The following is a 15,566-nucleotide window of genomic DNA, read 5'->3' as shown; positions in this document are numbered from 1 at the left end:
TACATTAATAATATCGGTAAATATCGCTTGCCTACAGTATGGGATGGGTTACCTTGTCTTTGATACCAGCGGGTCGCGGCGCCGGCTGCGGCGGCATGGTGTGCCGCTTGGCAGCCTCGGGCGGCATCAGCTCATCCTTGTCGGCGGCTGCCAGACCTGAAATATACGTATAATAATTAAGAATATATTACAGAATAATTTACATTTTATTTGATTACTTTTTCTATTTACTGTGTCTCACTAGCGCCATCTACCTTTCTCTCTGTACTTATCTACTATTTACGCCAGGTTGCCTGTAAGAGATTACTTCTAGCGATAAGGCAGCCTTTTGTATATGCACATTCTGTATAAATACTGCTTGTCTTAATCTCTTTTGGCGCCGTTGGCGGTACTATTATAATAAAGAGTTTATTATTACATGTAAATCCTTACTAATATTGTAAATGTGAAAGTGTTTGTTTGTTACATCTTGATGGCTTAGCAGAACGTCATGAAATATGGTATACACGAAACATTTGAGATGGGGCAGGGCATCGACAACTATACACCCAGATCAATGAATATATCCCAGCTATGCGGACAATGTTAAAGCCTAACTGCGTTTGCCAATCCGCCAAAAAAACTGTGCGGGCTGCCAGAACACGCCGTTCACTTCTATTCTATATTTATTATATTCTATATATATATATATATATATATATACATTTATATTACTGCATATATTTCATCTCTATATGTAATTAAAATAACAAAATTTTCAAATTTCATCGTGCCTCCGATCAAACTGTTCATAATTACTTCTCTCCATTAAAAAAAGGGGCCTGGAAAAGATCGCTTTTACCGATAAGGACACCCATTGTTTCCTCAGTGTGTGTATGTACTTTCATGTACAATTTTTTTTATACAACTTAGAATGGCAAACAAGCTGACGGCCCACCTGATCGAAAGTGGTAACCGTCGCCTATAGACATGAGCAGTACCATGAACATAACAGAGTATACTGTTTCGCCCATGCGTTGCCATTCCTGAGGACTCAAGTGTTATTCCTTTGTACCCTGTAAATTCACCGTCACAACACAACTGCTTCGCTGTAATCTCCCTGATATTGCAGGCGTTCATAGGCTACGGTAACCGCTTACCATCAGGTGGGCCGTATGCTTGTTCGCCACCTCAGTGGTATAAAAAAAATACGGCTCCTAATAAAATAATAGAACGCTATAAGCGCAATAATAGAACGCTCCAATCCCATGTTATTCCTATTTGGTAACATAACACATGGCGTTTTCCGACGACTAATGGATTTACTGTTTTGGTTCCGTATGTGGGCTATCACTGCTACATCGTCCATTTATTTAAACTTCCATTTTCCTTGTACTATTTGTGAGAAACAAACTTGTGTCTTTATAAAGAAGCGAGTCATATGAGAATTTATGATGAAAAAAGTCTATTAAAATTAATTTATTTCCAGTCACAAAATTAAATAATATGGGAGTCAACTCTATCTATTGTAACAAGAATGATCGAAATCCATGTGGTCCCGGCATAGAATGGGCCACCCATTCCTTTCGCGTGGGTGTCGTAAGAATCAATTAAGAGAGGGCGAGGGATGACCAGCAGCGTCCCTTTTAAAACATCTCCATAGCCTAACTACGGTTGCCAATCCGTTTGCCAAGCGTGGCAACTTCTGGCAATACCCAAGGGGAGGCCAATGTTCAGCAGTGGATAGTTAAAGGATGATATGATGTTGATGATTAGTATACCAGAGGGAAACTTTGTACAAAAGTCAATTGCTTGGGTACCTCTGTCCCATTCGTGTCTCAACCGTGAAGCAGCTGTGTTTGCGTGGCTGTGTTTCGGTTTGAAGGGTGGGATATGGCGCGAATTTACTGGGTACAGAGGAATAACACCTGAGTCCTCAGGAATGGCAACGCATGAGGGGTATCATCGACGAAACAGTATACTCTGTTATGTCCATGGTACTGCTCATGTCTATAGGCGACGGCTACCACTTTCCATCAGGTGGGCTATCAGCTTGTTTGCCATTCTAAGTTGTATAAAAAAAAAGTTTATCACTTAATCATACTTACACAAATTTGAATGAAATATGGAACACGGTTAAGTTTTAAACTAAATTAACTAAAAAGTATATTAACTCTTACTATATTGTATTCATCACGATGGGTTAACTGACCTGCCTTCTCATCCTCACCTATCATCCCTCACTGGTACTCCGCCAGCGTATACTGATAGCGCAGGCGGGGTTACCATACCATTATCTTTCATTTAAAAAAATGACGTGAGTAATTTATAAATAAATAAATAAATGACCTTCCGCCCTCCGTGAGTCATAAACATGGAATAGAAAATTTATCAGATGCCAAGATGTGTTTGCATACTTGTAACAAATATTACAATATTAACTACGTAATGATATATATATATATATATATATATATATATATATATATATATATATATATATATATATATATATATATATATATTATATTTATAATTTATTTAAAAACCTTTATTGACAAAAAAATAGTACAAAAGGCGGTCCAATGCTAGTAGCATTCTCTACCAGCCAACCTTTGGTATGAACAGTGAATCACGAATGCGATACTTCATTATTGAAATAGGTAAAGAAAATAACAACTAATAATGTATACCTATATAAAAAATAATATATACATAAATAACATAATATGATAACATAATATATATCCCTGCCGAGGTTTTCCCAAGAGACTACAGCATGGGGTTCTTCAAAAGGGGCTAAAGAGATTTCTTCAGGGTCGGCAACGCGCGTTAGGCTACGGTAACCGCTTACTATCAGGTGGGCCGTATGCTTGCTTGCCACCACAGTGGTATAAAATGATGATGATTATTATTATTTATGTATATATTATTCTTATATATATTATAATATATATTTTAAATATTAGATTCCAAAAATAGGGCGGCTGATCGTTAAAAAGTGGCGACAAAAATTTTGTATTACATAGAGCGGCAAGAGGACAGAAGAGGAAAAATGTTAGGACACTTGATACGACACGACGAACTTATGAACATTATAATAGAAGGTAAGATAGAAGGAAGGAGGGGGAGAGGGAGACCGAGACATAGTTACATCAGGCAGATCAAGGAAGGAGTTGGTGTCGTGTCGTATCAAGAGGTGAAGAGACTCGCTGAAAATCGTAGTGAGTGGCAAGAGCTCCACCGACAAGAGCGCAGCTCTTAAATGGATAGATAGATAGAGCGGCAAGAGTCCATCATACGTCATCTATAATGAATAATTTTAATTAATATAAAAAAAACAAAGTAAACCAAACTTGTTTATCACTTTACCTCCAAACTAAAACATAATAAATACATTGCTCAATATCTAAGTTGTTTACTGTCTGTAGGCGACATTAGAACTTTCTATCAGGTGGGCCGTCACTTGTTTATCACATCTAACGTCCATATTTTTGTCATAACATGTATATAAAAAAAATATTGATTATATAAATTTAAGCACAACGGTGATAACCCGCAGCGGAAGGAGGGAAAGGGATTGTTAGCAATGGAGTTTGACAGCCCCATTACTAGCAATATGCCATCCAAAGGTTGCCTGGAAGAGATCGCTCTTAGCGATAAGGTCGCCCATTGTTTTCTCATTGTGATTATTTCTTGTAATTGTTTATATTTATAATAAGTTTACTATTGTAATCTTTTGGAGGAAACAATAAAGAGTATCTATCTATCTATCTATCTATCTATCTATCTATCTATCTATGCCCTATTAGGTCGACCTCCACGTGGCTCCCCCTGGAAACCATCGTGAACAATTCTTGTTGAATTCGTCACGATGGGCTAACTGACCTACCTTATCCTCACCTATCATCCTTCACTGGTGCCCTGCCGATGTATACCGATAGCGCGGGCGGGGTTACCATTCCATTATCATCCAATAAAAAAAAACCCCACAGCGGAGTGACTTTGTTTTATACTATGTATTATTATTATTATAATTGAAAAACGAACTTTTTTTTAGGCAGGAAAAGCTGTAACACTACGTACTACCTTTCTATGATCTTTTGTGCTCGCCTTTTTTTAAAGCTCGCTGCTAATTTAATTAATTTACATAAATAGTCTTTAATAGTCTATCTATGTACCAAATCTTATTGCAATTTTTTCAACTGTTTAAGCAAGATTGAGTAACAAATATTTAAACAAAATCATAAGGTCACACAGGAATTGTACCCGGACATATTTTCGCATTCGAGTATTCTGACTCTTGCCTATGGTTGACTGGGAGAGAATGATTTTAGCATTAAGTCCGCCATGTACACATATTTGTACTAATGAATAAATAAAATAAAAATAAATATTTACTTGTTCCACACCTGCGCATCTGCACACCGGGGCAAGCGCTCTAATCAATTGATCTACCAATTTTCTTTATTGTTAGGATAACATTGTTTTTTTATAAAAACATTAATTACTTTTGTAAAAAAAAAAAAATCACCTACTGTGAAAAAGGTACTTTCGAGAAAAAACTATTAATGAAAAAAAAATTCTATTAATAAAAAAAATATTTGAATTGGGAACAGTGTTCTAAAAATTTTATTTATTTATTTTAAACAACTTTCAAGCGCATTTTTTACTTAACTTAAAACCACCAGAAGGGAGACTTTGTACAAAAGTCGATTAATTGTAAAATAAAATTTTGTCCTTTTTGTGTTTCTACCCTCGTATGTAAGCAGTTGTTTCAACTGTTTGCATGGCTGTATTTAAACAAAATCATAAGGTCACACAGGGTTTGTACCCGAATATTTTCGCATTCGAGTATTCTGACACTTCCCTATGGTCGACAGAGAGGAATGACAGCATTAAGTCCGCCATGTACACATATTTGTACTAATGAATAAATAGAATAAAAATAAATATTTACTTGTGTCCACGGTACTGCTCATCTGTCTATAGGCGATCAATTGATCCACTTTCCATCAGGTGGGCCGTAACATTGTTTGTTTAAAAACATTCTAAGTTGTATAAAAAAAAAATCAATAGTGAAAAAGGTATTTACGAGAAAAAACTATTAATGAAAAAATATTGATCTACTAATGAAAAAATATTTGAATTAGAGGACAATCTTTTATTTATTTATTTTACAAATCATCTATTTTTTACTAATAAAACTAATTGGGGGACTTTGTAAAAAAGTCGATTGCTAATGGAGACAGAATCCCATTCGTGTTTCTACCGTAAATCAGTTGTGTTTGCATGGCTGTGTTTCGGTTTGAAGGGGAAACTATTAATTTACTGGTTAATTAAATCCTTAGATGGCAATTCGTCATGATGGGCGAAACTGGCTCTGTTTTCATTCTCATCTATCACCCTTCATCAGGTGGACTCCGCCAGCTAAGTTGTATAAAAAAACCTATAATAGTACTTACATAACCACTAATATTGATCTAGTCGTCTGTACAAACAAACATTCGCACTAGAGGACAATCTAATTTTATTTACAAATCATCTACTAATAAAACTAATTTATTTTTTTACGAAATCAGTTATAAAAAAAAAAAAATACTCACTGGACGCACAATTAGGTGTCCAACAGTCTTTAAACACCATCGTTACTGTACAACCCAAAAATCACACACATAAAAAAAAAATATCAACTTTATACTAGTCACAATTTTCACTAATTTACCGAACACGAAATCGTTTAAAAAAAAAATTAAAACGTGGAATATTTTTTTCATAAAAAAAAAATATATTACGATAAAAAAAAAACAAAAAATAAATTCCGATAGATAGCAATTCAAATGGAAATACTGTCCCGCGTTCTCATCTACGTGTCTCGGTACACTGATACGACTCCGCCGCGCATGGGAGTGTATGGCGGCCCGTCTGGTGCTTTGTGAGTAAACAATATATTAATAGTGACTACTTCACGAACGCCATTACGTGTTCTGATAGGACGGTGTGATGCAGCGATGAAGCATTTCGTTATGCCCAATCAAAATTCATGTATGTATATTTGCATTTCTTTTTTGATGGGTAAAAATGGTATGGTAACCCCGCCTGCGCTAATGGGATACGCTGGCGGAGCACCAGTGAAGGGTGATAGATGAGAATGAAAACAGGCCAGTTAGCCCATCATGATGAATTCATCAGGAATTAAGTTTCCAGGGGGAACCGCGAGGAGGTCGACCTGGTTGGGTATATTGCTAGCCTTGCATTGCATTAGCCTAATATACGGGGCGTGGGGGGGGGGGGTGTGCTAGTAATGCAGACTACCCTATTACCCTACTATGCCGTAGGAAATATCATGCTATATTCCAGGTGTACTTATCACGACTAACAGCGATGGGCTGGGGGGAAAGGGATTGTTAGTAATGGGGTCAAATAGACCCATTACCAGCTATATACCCTGTCAGGTCGACCTCCACGTGGTTCCCCCCCTGGAGACTATGGTGGCTAATTCTAGTTGAATTCGTCAGGATAGGCTAACTGACCTGCTTTCATTCATCTTCATCAGTCATCTACCACTAATGCCCCGTCAGTGTATACCGACAGCGCAGACGGGGTTACCATACCATTATCACCCATTAAAAAAAACAGCGATGGGCTAACTTAAATTTGGGGGAAAGGGATTGTTAGTAATGGAGACTGAGAATCCCATTGCTAGCAATATACCCAACCAGATCGACGTCCTTGCGGTTCTCCCTGGAAACTATCATGGTTAATTCCTGATGAATTCATCATGATGGGCTAACTGGCCTGTTTTCATTCTCATCTATCACCCTTCACTGGTGCTCTACCAGCGTATCCCGTTAGCGCAGGCGCATGGGGTTACCATACCATTTTCACCAATCAAAAAAACCTGATAAATTATATTATTATTATTATTATTCCTGTTGACTATATTTGAAAGTATTTAAAAAAAATTAATTGTGTGTGCATATAAGTATTAACGTGTTAATTATGCAAAAAAAAAAAATACATGCAAATTGCAGCCTGGCATAGTGACAATTGGGCGTATGAGTCAGTGCAAAATTCAGCCATTACGCGCGCTGACAAGGTCGCCGTGCGATTGTTTTTTGCATGCTAACTACAGAACTGGACTGTTAACAAGTCGTTGTCATACATACACGGTTGTGTCAAAAATGGGAGGAACATGTTTGATGTATTTGAATGTAATTTGTATACAGTTATATAATATAAAACAGAAAGTGAAGTCATATATGTTGTATACTCATATATGTACGTTATATACTCATTTTAACTTTATACATAAGGTGTTACCAAATTATCTGCATTCCCTGCCACAGGGCATAGTATTAGATACCTATATACATGTTATGTCCATGGTACTGCTCATGTCTATAGGCGACGGTTACCACTTTCCATCAGGTGGGCCGTCAGCTTGTTCGCCATTCTAAATCGTTAGCCACAGGAAAAACCGCGAGATTCAAATAATTATACATATGGCCTACACTATCTTATGGTATCCCATTTAAAAAGCTATGGATCAAAGAAGCAGTACTTAATAACGTGACAGATACATGACAAGAATGATTTAAATAAATAATTTATAAAAATATAGCTTATATAATGCTGCAAATTTCGCGAATGTTTTTGATAGCCAAGATGTGAATTCGAATTTCATCGAGTCGAGCCGTCCGAAGGTAAATTTTTCAAGATATAAATAATTACACACAGACAGACACTTGTACAGAATAATATGAAGATTGCACATATATTTTTATCTATATAGATACTATCTATGACAAAGAAAAAAGTGTTTTTCCATTACGGCTACGATTCGCGTGTGAACCAACGATGTATTACAAAACAAAACATAATTTATATGTAAACTGTAGAAACACGGAATTACTAAGACATAATTATAATATTTCGATGTAAATAATAATAATAATAATAATTCTTTATTTAATAAAAATTTTTGTTAGTAACAATTGACTTAAACTATGTTAGTAGAGAAAAAAAAAAATACAAAATTCACTTTATGGCCCCTATAATAATTTTGACACAATGAGAGGATCAACTATCGTATTTATTACATAATGCATTCGCTTTTAGATATTAGAATAAAATCATTATGGCAACCGCAACAACACCCTGAAAACATTATTATATTGAACACGCAGAGCGCTGTACGCCAGCTTTTAGATATTAGAATAAAATTATTATTAATTGAGCAGTTAATGGTAACCTATTCCTTTAAATTGCATTTATATTAAAAGGCCAGACAACAAGAAATAAATAGATAGATAGATACTCTTTATAACTTCCACCAAAAGATTACAATAGTAAACTTATTATAAATATAAACAATTACAAGAAACAATCAAAACGTTTGTAAAAAAGAAAACAAAATATAAAGGCGTAGAAGTAGTTGCCAGTAGTTGCCACGCTTGGCAGGCCGGTTGACAACCGCAGTTAGGCTTTGGAGATGTTTTAAGAGGGAGTTTGCTGCCCATCACTCGCCCTCTCTTAGTTGCGTGAATTTAGTAGGTACAGAGGAATAACACCTGAGTCCTCAGGAATGGCAACGCATGGCGGGGTATCATGGGCGAAACAGTATACTCTGTTATGTAGATGGTACTGCTCATGTCTATAGGCGACGGTTACCACTTTCCATCAGGTGGGCCGTCAGCTTGTTTGCTATTTTAAGTTGTATAAAAAAAAAAGTTGGATACGACACCCACGGGAAAGGAAGGGGTGACCTATACAATGTCGGGACCACACTCGCACACTTAGTTACAAAGTATTCAAAATTCAGGTGAAATTTATAAGATTAGGTACAATTTATAAACAATACAGTACAATGGTCGACACAGGCGTGCATAGCTTTACGAATACCAGACATAAGCAATATCAAGTTCGGAACAATCTCGTTTCTAGATCCGGATGTGGTGATGTCAGCGTTGATTGTGGAACGTCTAGCTCGTAGTCATCACTATTTTTTTTTTATACAACTTAGAATGGCAAACAAGCTGACGGCCCACCTGATGGAAAGTGGTAACCGTCGCCTATAGACATGAGCAGTACCATGACCATAACAGAGTATACTGTTTCGCCTATGATACCCCCATGCGTTGCCATTCCTGAGGACTCAGATGTTATTCCTCTGTACCCAGTAAATTCACGCCATATCCCACCGTTCAAATCGAAACACAGCCATGCAAACAAAATAATCACTGAATGAGACAAACAATCGACTTTTGTACAAAGTCTCCCTCTGTTCATCACTATACCACCTCATCAGCCGCTATATACCTACTGCTGAATATAGATAAAGCCAACCCGATCTCTTTCCAGTAGTTCCCACCTTTGGATGGAGATGTTTTAAGAGGGACGTTGCTGATCATCCATCGAAGATTAAGTTGCCTTGTCGCCTCTTACGACACTCACGGGATAGAAAGGCGTGGTCCATACTATGCCGGGACCACAAGGCGGTATATTTTCATGATTTGCTAAAAATCAATTATTTGGTCTAGCGTTAATATTATTACCACTCGTATGAGGGGAAAGGGAGTGTTAGTCCAGTCCCATTGCTAAAGTTCCCCCTGATATATAATTTATCGCTGAATTCGTCACGATGGGCTAACTGACCTGCTTTTTCATCCTCACCTATCACCTCTCACTGGTACCCCGCCAACGTATACCGATAGCGCAGGCGGGGTTACCATTCCATTATCACTCATTAAAAAAAACAAGACGCGACACGTCACAAGAGTCTCACACAAACGTCACGTATATTTATAGTGCACGTGTGAGTGTGATCAGCTGATTGCAAGCTATAAACACCGTGTCATGCAACGGACGACTCTTTCAACCGAGCCGCGGTAATTTGTTCTTGGAAACACATCTTTATCACCTTGACGCGACTGTCTATTCGCAGAGGTGATTTGTTTGATTATTTCTGATAAATTTTACTTTTCTACCGTAGCATGATTATTACAATGAACGCTCTATAAAAACAACCTTCAAGCTTCATTTTTTATATTTTATTTATTCTTTTTTTTTTTATACAACTTAGAATGGCAAACAAACTGACCGGCCCACCTGATGGAAAGTGGTAACCGTCGCCTATAGACATGAGTAGGACCGTGGACATAACAGAGTATACTGTTTCGCCCATGATACCCCCCAATGCGTTGCCATTCCCAAGGACTCAGGTGTTATTCCTCTGTACCCAGTAAATTCATGCCATATCCCACCCTTCAAACCGAAACACAGCCATGCAAACACAACTGCTTCACGGTAGAAACACGAATGGAACAGAGGTATCTAAGCAATCGACTTTTGTACAAAGTCTCCCTCTGGTGAGATATTCTACTCAGCTTAGTAAAAGAAATAAGTAAAAATATTTTCCAGACGGTAAGTACCTATTTTTATACTCCTTTTTCCCATATAAGCAACTTTTCCCAATAAGAAACTTTTTTATTGAAAATGGTTCAAATGAGTTGCTTGTATATGGAGCGTTCACTGCATTTTTAAATAGAGTCGGTCCAGTGGTATTCCAATCGACTTACAGACCGCAAAGGTCATGAGTTCTAATCTGAACTGATATAAAAAACTTGTGTGACGAGCTAAGTGGTGCGCGTGGGGGGTGGGGGGAGGGGAGAGGAATTATTAGTAATAAGGTTTAACAACTCAATCAAATTGAAACTAATAATAGAGACAGGGTTAGAGAAATAACGCCTCAGATTAGACCCCAATGACTGAATGAAGATCCCGATTGTTTATTTGGTACATTAATAGATCACAAATTAACATACCATATCGGCCATTAATTGGCTGAACATAAGTCTCCTCCATAATCGGGGAGGTTTGCTAGCAGTTACCACGCTTGGCAGACGGATTGGCAAGCACAGTAAGGGCCCATCCCTCGACCATAAGTTCAACATATAGGCTACTATTTATTCGACTTCACACAGACAAATCCACGGTACACGACTAGTAGATATATAATTACATACTGTACTAAATGTATGTAATTGTTTATAATTACTCCTCTCCATCCAAATGTTGCCTGCAAGAGATCGCTCTTAGCGATAAGGTCGCCCATTGTTTCCTCACTGTGATCATTCCTTATAATTGTTGGTATTTATAATAAGTTTACTATTGTAATCTTTTGAAGGAAACAATAAAGAGTATCTATCTATCTATCCTTGGTTACAGTATGAATATCGATGACTTCATACAAACATATGCGTAACGCGTACTGAGAAAATAACTGATCATATTTAAAGTAAATAAGCGCATACATTGAAACATATTAGTCATACTTGGTACGCGGTGTTGCTACTACAGATATTATGATAATATATTATATGTTTATATTTGTCTAATTATATCTTTATAGTATACTAGCGGCACGTCCCGGCGTCGCGCGGGTGGACATTTTTACATTTTAAAAAGTGGCCATTAAGGCTGCACACGCGACGGAAGCTTAAAAATGGAGTAACTTCTCCCGTTTACCCAACATTTCCCTTCACTGCTCCGCTCCTATCGATCGTGGCGTGATGAAAAGTATACTATAACCTGGCCAGGAGTATGAAGAATAATTGTACCAAGTTTCGTTAAAATCCGTCTAATAGTTTTTGTTTCTAACGAACATACAGACAGAAAGACAAAAATTTTACTGATTGCATTTTTGGCATCAGTATCGATCACTAATCACCCGCTGATAGTTATTTTGGAAATATATTTCATGTACAGAGTTGACCTCTCTAGAGATTTATTATAAGTATAGATAGATATATGAATATATCAAGTATTGCTTTATTTTCCCTCTATTCAATAATGCACCGCCTACATATTTCTCTGTTCGCCCAATGGTTGACTGGTAGAGAATACCGTCCGGTGTTAAGTCCGCCAAATGTACATAGAATATTATTGTGCATTAAAGTTTAACACTAAATCTACCGACATTTCATATATACCTAATCTCACCATGAGCCCAGAGAGAAAGGGATTGTTAGCAATGGAGTTTGACAGCCCCATTGATAGCAAATGCCCTATTAGGTCGACCTCCACGCGGTTCCCCCTGAAACCATCTTGAATAATTCTTGTTGAATTCGTCACGATGGGTTAACTGACCTGCTTCATCCTCAACTATCATTCTTCACTGGTGCCCCGCCGGCGTATACTGATAGCGCGGGTGGGGTTACCATTCCACTATCACCCATTAAAAAAAATCCCACCATGAGCGGTCAAATGACCGCTTTAAAATAAACTACAGTGAGTGTAAAAAGTATTCGTACACCTAGGGTTATAATAAAAAAAATACGAATTTGATAGACTGTCCTCTATTTATTTAATTTAAATCAATACTGTTAAATAGTTTAACATTCCCGCACTTTGTTTATGATAATTTTTGTTTTTAAAAAAAAAATTATACAACATAATAATATTTTTACGTTAACTAAGCAAATAATGACAAACAAAAAGTATTCGTACATTCATTTTTTTTTAAATGAAATTCTGTATAAATCATTTATTCAATCGAATTTTTCATATGCCTACAATGCCAAGGTCTTTTTTAATACGTAGGTATAGATATTAGACGTTTTAGTTGCACTCGTGACAAGTATAGACGTGTTTAGTTACAAAAATGGGTCGTAAAGCAAAAGAAACGAGTGAAGAGGAGAGAAAAATAATTATTAATTTGCATAATCAATGCAAATCATTATGTGAAATTGCAAAATTTGTCAATAGACCACGTTCAACCGTACAGACTGTAATTGATCGGTTTTCTATTACTAAAACACTAAAAAACAAACCCAGAGGTGGGGCGTCCATCAAAAATCACGCCTCGATTGGATCGGAAAATTTTAAATTGTGTAAAAAAAAATCCAAAAATTAGTGCCCCTCGAGTGTTACAAGAAATTAATAATATCAATGATTGCCATATTTCTGTCAGTACCGTTCGGAACGTATTACGTAGTAACGATTATCATGGAAGAACTGCGCGTAAAAAGTATTGGGTAAATGATATTAATAGAAAAAAAGATTAGAATTCGCAAAAAAATATATTAATGAAAAAAATCATTTTTGGCAAACTGTTATTTACTCAGATGAATCGAAATATAATATTTTCAAATCGGATGGACATCATATGGTATGGAGAAAACCTAATATGGAATATAAGAAAGAAAATTTATGTCCAACGGTAAAACACGGTGGTGGGTCAGTATTTGTATGGGGTTGCATGAGTGTTTTTGGGGTGGGAAAACTTGCATTTATTGATGGAATTAGGGATCACAAAGCGTATATTAATATTTTAAAAGAGAATCGTCTCTCTAGTGCAGCTCAAATGGGTTTTAACAATAATTGGATATTTTTACAAGATAATGACCCTAAACATAAAGCATGGAATACTAAAGCATGGATCCTGTTTAACGCTCCAAAATACCTAGAGATTCCTCCTCAATCACCTGATATTAATATTATAGAGCATGTGTGGGATTATCTCGATAAAAAAATTCGAAATCGACCAATTTCGAGTAAAGAAACACTAAAAATTGCGCTTCGCGAAGAATGGGCATTGATACCGTCTTCTTATATTTTCAAACTAGTTGATTCGATGCCGCAGAGACTCCAATCTATCATCAATGCTAACGGTGGTCCAACAAAGTATTAATATTTTTTTAATATTCATTTACTTACAAATTTTATAAGTGTACGAATACTTTTTGTTTGTCATTATTTACTTAGTTAACGTAAAAATATTTTTATGTTGTATAATTTTTTTTATTAAAAAACAAAAAATATCATAAACAAAGTGCGGGAATGTTAAAATATTTAATAGTATTGATTTAAATTAGATAAATAAAAGAAAGTCTATCAAATTCGTATTTTTTTTATTACAACCCTAGGTGTACGAATACTTTCTACACTCACTGTATGTATCTTAATATAGAAAGAGATTTTAGCCAATTGGATAGTAAACAAGTAAATAATAGTAAGTTGTGAATATTGAAAAATGCCTTGTATGTATATTATAGGTAGAGTCACCAAGTTACATGGTGATACAGTAACGTTGTACTCGTACATGAAAATTTTTAAACTAAATTTCAAGTAGTTTCTTCTACATCCTATTTAGTACGTATATAGCAAACTTTACAGTGATCGATTAAGCTGTTAAGGCGCTATAAGGTAACAAACAAAGAAAACTCACTTTCACATTTATAATATTAACACACCTGTGACATCTCATACAAAAATGTCGCAATCTACGCCTCTCACAACTACAGAAGCAATTAACATCTGTATAGTATTGAATTCGTTTGTCACTTGTCTAGATGGCCTGTTGTGGTTAGTCGGAGCACAGTTTTGTGGTTAGATATATTGTACGTAGATGTGCGTGGTCGCGCTTGTGTGTCTGTGTGCGTGCGTGTGTGTGCGTGCGTGTTTGTGTGTGTGTGTGCGTGAGTGTGTGTGTGTATGTGCGTGTGTGTATCGTGTGTGTGCATGTTCGTGTGTGTGTGTGTGCGCGCGCGTGTGTGTGCGTGTGTGCGTGTGTGTGTGGGCGCGCGCGTGTGCGTGAGTGTGTGTGCGTGAGTGCGTGTGTGTATGTGCGTGTACATGCATGTTCGTGTGTGTGCGTATGTTGGTGTGTGCGTGTGTTGACGTGCGCGCGCGTGTGCGTGCGTGCGTGCGTGTGCGCGCGTTACCGTCCATGCTGCGCGAGGAGATCTTCCTGTGCGAGAGCGTGCGCGCGAAGTGCGGCGGCGCGCGCTGCGGCGGCGCGGCGCGTGACTCGTAGTGCGTGCGGCCGCTGTACCGGAACCGCGAGCCCAGCCGCGGGAACAGCGCGCCGCGCGCCGCCGGCTCCGGCGACGTCAGCCTGCCGACACACCGCCCGCATCACCACCACACATGTCATGCCAGCGAACACACCGGGGGAAGGAAACGTCAGCAATACACACCACCGGGGCGCAAGAGATTGTCAGCAATGGGATCTAACTGAACCACTGCTAACAATACACACTGGCAGGTCGACCTGCACGCAGTTCCCCCTGGAAACCTGCTTTCATCGTCACTTATCATCCCTCACTGGTGACCCACCAGCGTATACCAATAGCGTGGGCTGAGTTACTATACCATTATCACTTATTAAAAAAAATGCAAACTACCAGTCACATTGAATTCAGGTGTTTGCTTTGTTGCTGAATCCCAGGTGTATTCATCACGATGGGCTAACTGACTTGCCTTTTCATTCTCATCTATTATCTCTCTCTGATGCTTCGCCAGCGTATACGGCCACCTAAAAGGTCCTCTATTACCTGGAGTGGTAATAGATTATCATATATAAAAAAAATTCTTTCCCCATTATTAACAAGAAATGGAGTCTAGCATCGTCATTGCTAACAATCAAGTCGTCCTTGATGCGATTCGCCCCGGAAAATTGTATAGTAGGAGTGAGTAATATATAAACAATATCTATACCATTTTAATTAAAATATCTATGTACTAATCCAATAACAAATATGTTAAGTCTATTATCCATAAATAATATTGGATAACAGACTTTT

At 37.4% G+C, this 15,566-nt stretch overlaps 1 protein-coding gene across 5 annotated transcripts in view; it reads right to left on the bottom strand.

Annotated features, from left to right (window-relative positions):
• LOC113511301 (protein 4.1 homolog) overlaps positions 1-15,566 on the bottom strand; it is a 121,483-nt gene that overhangs the window by 21,776 nt on the left and 84,141 nt on the right. For 4 of the 5 annotated variants that reach the window (XM_052899666.1, XM_052899668.1, XM_052899669.1 and 1 more), the window contains exons 8-9: positions 14,706-14,878; positions 53-156 (exon numbers count right to left, since the gene is read on the bottom strand). In XM_052899666.1, coding sequence (XP_052755626.1) covers positions 53-156; positions 14,706-14,878 — 277 coding nt within the window. Of the gene's footprint in view, positions 1-52; positions 157-5,585; positions 5,859-14,705; positions 14,879-15,566 lie in introns of those variants that run through there. The other variant, XM_052899670.1, reaches the window with a different exon arrangement.

The sequence above is a fragment of the Galleria mellonella genome, unplaced genomic scaffold, assembly GCF_026898425.1.
Source record: "Galleria mellonella isolate WM207_F2 unplaced genomic scaffold, CSIRO_AGI_GalMel_v1 utg625, whole genome shotgun sequence".
NCBI classification, from domain to species: Eukaryota; Metazoa; Arthropoda; class Insecta; order Lepidoptera; family Pyralidae; genus Galleria; species Galleria mellonella.
This window is presented reverse-complemented; position numbering and strand designations above follow the sequence as displayed.